A 9,080-nucleotide genomic window follows, 5' to 3' on the forward strand; every position below is an offset into this window, starting at 1 on the left:
GAACCCGCCAGCTCAGGCAATCCACTCACCTCAGCCTCCCAAAGCGCTGGGATTACAGGCTGAGCCACCGAGCCTGACTGAGTATAGTCTTTCATTGACAGCATCTTAGACAGATGAGTCCACTTACTTAGAAATATCTTAAATATAGAAGGTTCTCAATGAGCATATGTGCCTTAAAATAACAAATAATCACTTTTCTATCTGCTTCCCAAATGTCATTTCCCTATTCTGAGAAAGTAATTCTAGATTTGATATTGTTGTATAATCTGTTTCCCCCTAATAGTATCAATATGCTTTGAGGCTGTATTGACTCTCCTTTCTCACTATATTACAAGAAATTTGGGCACTAGCTATTGAAGTCCTGGGAAATTTATTCTATTTTGACAAACATCCAAGGACCAGAGCCAAAATTGACAGCACCAGTATGAAATGATTAATCCAGGATTCCCTGGGGTTTTCCAGAATGCTGGATCTCCCAATAATTGTAGATCAATTCCATACTATCTAATTTTGAAGATAATGGAATGTGGGTTACTTCTATATATCTAAGAAAACTGAAAATTATAAGAATGCAATGCTTAAAGAGTAGAGCCTGGAATGAGTAATTCTAATGAGTAGTAATAATTATGATTTACTAACACATTTTGACTCATATATTTCTCTACATGCTTCCCTAGTAACATTAAAAAGTCTTTTGAATTATAATGTATTAATAAGTTAATCTATCTACCAAAGTAAGGTAGTTTAGTGTTGCATTGCCAAAATATCTGATAAATTACTATACCAAATAAAATCTTCTGTTTAAAACAAAAAAAAACACATTTGGAAAATTTAAATAGTTAGTTAAAGGTGACATCAATTTCCCCAAACACAGTGACCTTAATTGTATTTTATTTTTAGTTGAACAAATATGGTGACATGTCAGAGAAAGAATTAGTAGCTTACAAGCTTGAATCCATATATACTAAAAGTGGCCAGAGGACAAAATGCAACTTGTTAGAAAACACATAATTTATAATTAAACCAAGTAATGTTCTTGGCAAATAAAATACCACAGATGCTCTATTTAAAAACCATCCCAGAAAAAGAGATGGTAAATAGATTCTGTCTCTATGAGTAAGTGGCAATAGCTTGAAAACCACGAGAACAAGCATAGGGCTTTTATACTAAGGTCATCGAGATGTCAGACCTGAACTCCAGAAGTATTTTATTTGGTATATACCATGTAGATCACAAAGAAAAATGTTCAGTCATTTCAGAATATTTTATGCAGTTTCGTGAAGTAGGGACAAGATTCAGAAGGAGGAAGAGGAGGAAGAAGAAGAGGAGAGGAGGAGGAAGAGGAGAATTATTCACTACATGTTTTGGGTTGAGTTCAGCCTGGAAAATTGCACACATTTTTTGAGATTTGAAACACTAATTTGACAATGAATAAAAGAGCAGTTTGAAAAATTAACAAATTTACCAGTGCAGTTTTCACCATCTATGTCCTAAAATGGTTTTATTCAATTCATCAGTTACCCATTTTTGTATCAATTCCCCTGTAACACCAATAATAGAATGAAACCAAAACAGAGCTGTTGGCTATTCCCCAACATTTGTCATTTCACCTTAATGTCATCAACAATGCTTGAGTTCACAAGCACTTGTTGTACGGTTTAAACTCAGACTCTTACATCAGAAGACATGCTTCTCTCTGAAAGTGCAGATACATCACCATGGTGAAAAATTCCCACTGTGATGTTGGGTTCATTCTATAAAGAGCCACTTTGGTGTTCATTGAGCTTCATCAAATTTCTAAACATTCCTAAAAATTTTAAATGCACTTTTAAATGCTGATCTTTTTCTTGAAACTATTGATATGAGGAATCAATATGAATATATAAAACAGGTAGAACATAAAGTCCTATAAAATGCTTATTGTGTGCTACACAATAAGCATTTTATAAAACTGGTTGATGAAGAAAATTAGGATAATAAAGATGATGATGAAACAATTAAAGCAAAACCGAGTAATAAAATTTTAGAGATAATTATTTGTGGGAATTTTTAAATCTTATCTTTTCAATATTCAATTGTGCAAGATTGCACAAGTAAAATTGTAGACTATTAATGCATACACACATGTATGCATATGTACATGTAATTAGTCATTCATTGAGGTTGTAAAAATTTTGTATTTTTAAAACAAATATATCACCACACATGTCATATACCAAATGCAACTTGAAAAAGAAGACAAAAAAATTTAAAGATTTGTAAGTCACAGAAAGCCTTTGTTTTCTGTTTTCATGCAGTAGACAACCTATTTCTGGATTTTATTATACATAGTTATTATCATATTAATTGGTCATTCTCTGGAATATAACTTATAATCAATAGAAGATCACTTTTCTTGAACAAGTAGTTGACTAGTAAGTTGGATATTTTATTTAATTATCTACTGATGGGGCCTTTTAAATAAACATTTCAATATCTCAGCTAAGATTATAAAATGGTAAACACAGTCTTAATTCCAGAGTGTGTGTGTGTATAATCTCCACATATATTCAATATCAAGGCATAAGAATAGCAGATTGAACATTACATGGTTAAAGACAGTGTTTGAAATAAAACAATAAAGAATTCTATTTTACACCACATTAAATTCAGACTCTTTCAATAACTCACAATAAAGCACTATAGAGAAGTTTTCCAAAAGTGCAACACAGTTTTATTTTGATACATGAGAAAAGCAATTTTTTCCTCATGCTCAGAGTGCCTTTGAACTGATGTAGAAGAACTTTTTCCATTTATTTTCATCTATATCACCCTTGTAAAGGTAACATTTTGGAAAACAAGAGGAGGATGTCACAGAAGTGACACATATGCTCGCAGGGTTCTCAGCAGTTGTATCGCATCCCTACCTAACACACGCAGTTGTTAAAAAATGAAAGTCCCAAAGAGTAGTCAGAGAAATGGAATGGAGAAGTGAGTTCCATCGCACCGCTGTCAGAGACAACGCCAGCAAAGTACTCTGACCATAACCTACATGGCCAGAAGATCTAAGGCTAGTTACAACTCTCTTTACTCTGAATTTAACTCATAAAAATTTATCTCCTTTTACTACTTCTTACCCATTTTTTCCATTTGAAACTTTGCTTGTATCTACATGTGCATTATACGTAAATGTTTGAATGATTTGTCACTCACACTTTATGGTTTCTCCCTAAAAATTTAGTCATTTTTCAGTGCTCTCAACTCTCACATATACTTTTTTCATATTTCAAGTTAATGCTTCTATAACAGGAACTGAACTGAAAATTGATTTGTACACTTAATGCACTGTTTATTTTTCCTGAAAAAGACACAATTAAATTTATGATGCTTTTGAAATAAAATGACTCAGGATTAAGATGTGATAAAGGGGAAGTAAAGACAAAATGATTAGGTGCTCAGAACTGTGAATTGTGCAGTGAAGACAAACCAGAGACTTTCTGTATGTAGTTTTCCATTTCTGCGTTAAATCAACTTAAAAGAGATATGTAAGTTGTTTTCCATAAAATTTACATACAAGTTTCCCTAAAAGGGATATTTAAATTATGTTCATTCGGTTGCATACAAAAGTTTAGAGATTGGAAAATGTGTAATCAAGCACTTTCATAATTTTGTGCATCCAAACTCTGAAGATCTGAGCTAGATGTCAAAATCTGGATAGAATTTGGACAAATGGAAAATTTCATGAGGTAGTTAATATGAGCAAAGTTTCAAAGATACTTTGGGGAGCACACAGAGTTTAACAGTTTTGCCAAAGGTAAGAAATAAATTTTATGACATTCCTGTGTTATGAGCTATAGAACTAGAGCAAACTATTCACCTTCCCTCAGTCTCCATTGTCCTTCATGCCCAGTCGTGCTGCTGCTACCTCATATCTGCTGGAAGGACTAACTGAGGTGCCGGGTGTGCAAGAGTAAGACACAGCGAAGAAGGTCAGCAAATGTTAATCTCCACCTTTATGAAAGAAGCAGTGAGCAGACCAATAAGGGTGACAGGACTGTTTACTGCAGTTAGAAGTAGACAATAATTTTATGTATTTAGAGTTAGGGATGTTATATGATACTGATCATCCAAAAAGTGTAAGATTTATTACAATGTTGGAAGCAATGACTGATGTTACTTAGATAAATTCCAATACACCACAAATTATCACAGTATCAGTAATCATGTTAGATAAAAGGAAGTTTTAATAAAGAGAAAAGTAGGGCTTGATGGTGCAGGTCTGTGATCCCAGCTACACAGGAGAATGAAACAGGAGGATCTCTTGAGCCCACGAGTTCGAGGCTGTGGTGAGCTATGATCATGCCACTGCACTTCAACCTGGGTGACAGAGTGAGACAATGTCTCTTTAAAAATAAAATAAAATAAATGATAATAAACAGGAAAATATCTGAGTTCAAAAATGTAACATATCAAAACACTCTTGAATGTAAGAGAATCATCTTCTTAAATGTATTAGAAATTGTATAAAATCTATCAAGCATATGTTAGTCAAATAAGTGAAACATGATAAAATTGAGTACTCTTTTAAAACTGAAAAATTAAGTTAAAATCACAATTTTAACCTAAAATTAAAGTTTTCACCAAATAGTAAAAATCAGAAGCTATAATACAAGTTGAATCAACAGAACTTAGGTGTTACAATGCAATATCCAGAATTATCTCAATAAAGAGACTGTCACGAGAAATGAAAGCTTGTTGAAGAATGAAAGCCTCATTCAAATCTCATGCACATGGAGATTTAGAATAAGAGTACAAATCATCAAAAGTGTACTAGAAGAACCATCCTAATCTCTCTAAGAGATGTAAAGTAAAAGAATGCTGGAAAAGACTTGCTGTCTATTAAAACTAACTACCTGACATTATCACTAACAAGACTTCATAATGTAGTAATCCTTAAACAGAAATATGTTTAAGCAGCTAATTAGTGGAAGAACAAAAATGAAATCTTACTTCTCAGCTTCAACTTGAGTCATCTTTTCATTACTCCACTTCTAACATTCCACAGGACTTTACCTAGAGCCAATTTAATGTCCTTGTTCCTCAGACAGTAAATAACAGGGTTCAAGGTAGGGGGTACAATAGAATAGAACACAGACACCAGCAAGTCTAGAATAGAAGGCACATCAGAGACTGGCTTTAAATAAGCAACAGCACCTGTTACAAGAAATGCGCTCACAACAATGAGGTGAGGCACGCAGGTGGAAAAGGCTTTGGATTGGCTCTGCCTGGATGTGAGTCTTAACACAGCGGAGAAAATATACACATAGGAGACTATAATGCAAAGTAGACATGAAAATGCATAACAGACCCCAATGGCCACGCTGACACTAATGGTGGTATGTTCTTTAGAACAAGTGAGCTTTAGTAGGGCAGGTACATCACAGAAGAACTGATGTATCATATTGGAGCCACAGAAATTCAGAGAGAATGTCCCAGCTGAGTACAAGATTCCCAAGATCCCACCGCTGAGCCAAGACACAGCCAGCAACTGAACACAGGACCTTCTGCTCATGATAGCCTCATAGTGCAGAGGGCGGCAGATGGCAACATAGCGGTCACAGGACATGGCAGTGAGGATGCTAATCTCTGACCCAGCCAACAGCACCACGAGAAAGAGCTGCAACACACACCCCATGAAAGAGATGGAGTTGGTGAGGGTGATGGAGTTGAGGATGGATTTGGGGACTGTGGCAGAAATGAGACACAGATCCAAGAAGGACAAATGCCTGAGGAAAAAGTACATAGGGGTATGGAGGTGTCGGTCAAGAATTGTGAGGAGGACCATAATTAAATTCTCCAACATGGCTACCAGGTAGATCAGGGAGAAGAGCACAGCATGCAGACTCAACGGCACCCAATTCTCAGTGAATCTCATGAGCAAGAATTCCACCATTGGAGTCTGATTCATCATATGTTAAAATTATAAGGCACCTATTGAACTAAGAAAAAAGAAATGTCATATTAATATAACAACAAAACATAATTTGCTTCTTCATTTTTTTATGTATGTGTAGTTTAGCATCATGGGTTTGACAGAATGTTTAAAAATACTAATATGTCAATATTTCTCATTGACTCAAGTATAAAACAACTATAGGTATTACAGTTTAAACAGCCTGGACTTGAATTTGTTATGAAAAAGGAAAATAACTTCTCTCCCTCGTTACTTAAAACAATTATTGAGTAGTTTCCTTTTATCGGAACTTGCAGGATTTGTTATATAATTATAATTGCAATAGAGTATACCTTTTTATTATGAATATCTTAGTTGATACAATGTTGTGGATTAGAAGTAATAGATGAAACTTCTGCATACTGTACACTGCAGTATTTAAAACATTCAATATATGTAATGCTTTAATTTATTATCCCTTTTCCACTAGAGAACATTAAGGTTATTCTTCCTTTTTTTTTTTTTTTTTTTTTTTGAGTTGGTGTCTCACTCTGTCGCCCAGATTAGAGTGCAGTGGCCGCTCCCGGCCACCGCAGCCTCTACCTGCTGGGCTCCGGCAATCCTTCCGCCTCAGCCTTCCAAGTAGCTGGAATCACAGGCATGCACTACCACGTCCGGCTGATTTTTTGATTTATTGTAGATATGAGGTCTCACTGCCCAGGCGAGTCACGAAAGTTTAGTGTCTTAGTTATGAGAATACTACAGGTCTAACATAGTGTTTATACAACTGAAACAAGAACAATATTTATTCATTCTTCTTGTGACAGAGAGTCCTCTGCCCCTACTGTTATGTTTTTCATCTCCACCTGGTAAAATAGGCTGTCTTTCCATCAGTTTTGTTTTGTTTGTTTGTTTTTTGAGTTGGAGTCTCACTCTGTCGCCCAGACTGGAGTGTAGTGGTCGCTCCCGGCCACCGCAGCCTCGACCTGCTGGGCTCCGGTGATCCTTCCGCCTCAGCCTTCCGAGTAGCCGGAATTACAGGCATGCGCTACCACGCCCAGCTGATTTTTTTATTTATTGTAGAGATGAGGTCTCGCTGCCCAGGCGGGTCTCGAACCCGCGGGCTCAGGCAATTCACTCACCTCAGCCTCCCAAAGGTGCGGGATTACAGGCTGAGCCACCGAGCCCAGCTTTTCCATCAGTTTTTATGTGATTTTGCACCCTTCAAGGAAAAGGTTTCTCAACTTTTGACAAGTTCCATGTTATGTCTTACTGTAATTCAAAGACATGGAAACTAAGATATATATGTGTGATCTGATCAGTGCAGTTTTCCTCTCACAATCTAGAAATAATTTTTATTAATAAAACAAACATTTATATTAATATTTGAAAGCCATTCTTACTGGATTTACAATGAAATAAAATTAACATTTTCAACATGAAATCCTCCTATTTCAATATTATTATTCTATTTGGCATAGATTGCATTCACAAAACCAGAAAAAAAAGCTAACATTTTCTATTTTCATCTTATTAAAAAAATGATCTGAAGCCACTTAGTTCTAAATAGTGTGTAAGAAAATAGTAATATTTTAATGTTAAAAATATGTGCATATAAAAATCAAATAACTTAAAATATTTAACAGCCAATATGAAAGTTTCACTACCATAGAAACTTTAGACAAGACCTCTATCGAGACCACCTACAGAAATAAGACTTTATTTTTATTTTATTTTATTTTTTTGAGTTGGAGTCTCACTCTGTCACCCAGACTGGAGTGCAGTGGCCGCTCCCAGCCACCGCAGCCTCAACCTGCTGGGCTCCGGCGATCCTTCCGCCTCAGCCTTCCGAGTAGCTGGAACTACAGGTGCACACTACCATGCCCAGCTAATTTTTGATTTTATTGTAGAGATGAGATCTCACCAAGTTGCCCAGGCGGGTCTCGAACCCGCAGGCTCGGGAAATCCACTCACCTCAGCCTTCCAAAGTGCTGGGATTACAGGCTGAGCCACCGAGCCCGGCTAGGACTTTATTTTTTAATACTCTGATTTCATATTTGTTTTTAATGATAATGAATTTATAGCAAAAAAGTTGAATAGAGGGCAGAAAATAGCAACTAATTTAAAAATTGGCATTACATTTATGCCATTTTTAATTAAAACCAGAGGAGGGTAACAAAAGGGAATGGACCAAAGGGAACAAGAAAGTAAACTAAAAATATAATGTGGTGTTAGGAGGTTAAAAGATGAGAGACTGATGATAAAAGAACCAACAGGGACATGAAGGGCTACAGTCAACTCTATATACACATATGCACACACATGCACACACACACACATACACATATGAACAAACTCACATATGCATGTACACATGCGCACACACAAATATGCACATGCATGCATGTGTGCACACTCACATGCATGCAAACTCACACGTACACACACATGCACATGCACTCACACATGGACACACACACATACACCTCACACCAGAAGCTGTGCTTTGTAAATAAGTCTAGAGTTGCAGTCATCATTGACCAAAAGAAAAGAAAGTCCTAACTATTCATAGTGACAGATGTTAGCTTAATTTTTTGTATAAGATTCAGTTATTTTCCAAGAACAAGTTCCACTTTCCGCATCATGTGGGTAAAGTTTTATAACATATGGCTGACCTACAAAAACTCCACCAAAACCTTGGCAAAATTTTTGTGTTAAGAGGAAGAAAATGAGGTTGATTTTAAAAACAGAAAGATATGGAAGGGATCATAAAAGAGAAGATAATCAGATAGATGTGTTTATAGAGGTCAGAAAATAAGGAGAGTCTCATGAGAAAGAAGGTGAAAAACAGCATCGTGTGCTTTAGAGCAGCGATTTTTTTTTTTTTTTAATCAGGGTCCGGTTTCATGGAAGACAATTTTTCCACGGACGTGATGGGAGATGGCGATAATTTGAGCACATAATGTTTATTTTGGACACTTTATTTCTAGTATTATGCTGTAATATATAAAGAAATAATTATACAACTCACCATAAAAATAAAAAATAAGTAAAAAGTTAGGAGCGGGTCATTGCTGATCCGACAGGAGACGGAGTTCTCCCGCGGCTCACCTCCTGCTGTACATCCCAGTTCATAACAGGCCGCAGT

The 9,080-nt window shown here is 36.0% G+C and overlaps 1 protein-coding gene across 1 annotated transcript; it reads right to left on the reverse strand.

Annotated features, from left to right (window-relative positions):
• Window positions 1-5,008: 5,008 nt before the first annotated feature.
• Window positions 5,009-5,950, reverse strand: LOC103249625 (olfactory receptor 14K1-like). The gene has a single exon (XM_008048242.1). It carries the CDS (start codon window positions 5,948-5,950, stop codon window positions 5,009-5,011), a length of 942 nt encoding a protein of 313 aa, XP_008046433.1.
• Window positions 5,951-9,080: the final 3,130 nt, after the last annotated feature.

Source organism: Carlito syrichta, unplaced genomic scaffold (genome assembly GCF_000164805.1).
Source record: "Carlito syrichta isolate Samal-C Ts95f unplaced genomic scaffold, Tarsius_syrichta-2.0.1 Scaffold123258, whole genome shotgun sequence".
Lineage (NCBI taxonomy): Eukaryota > Metazoa > Chordata > Mammalia > Primates > Tarsiidae > Carlito > Carlito syrichta.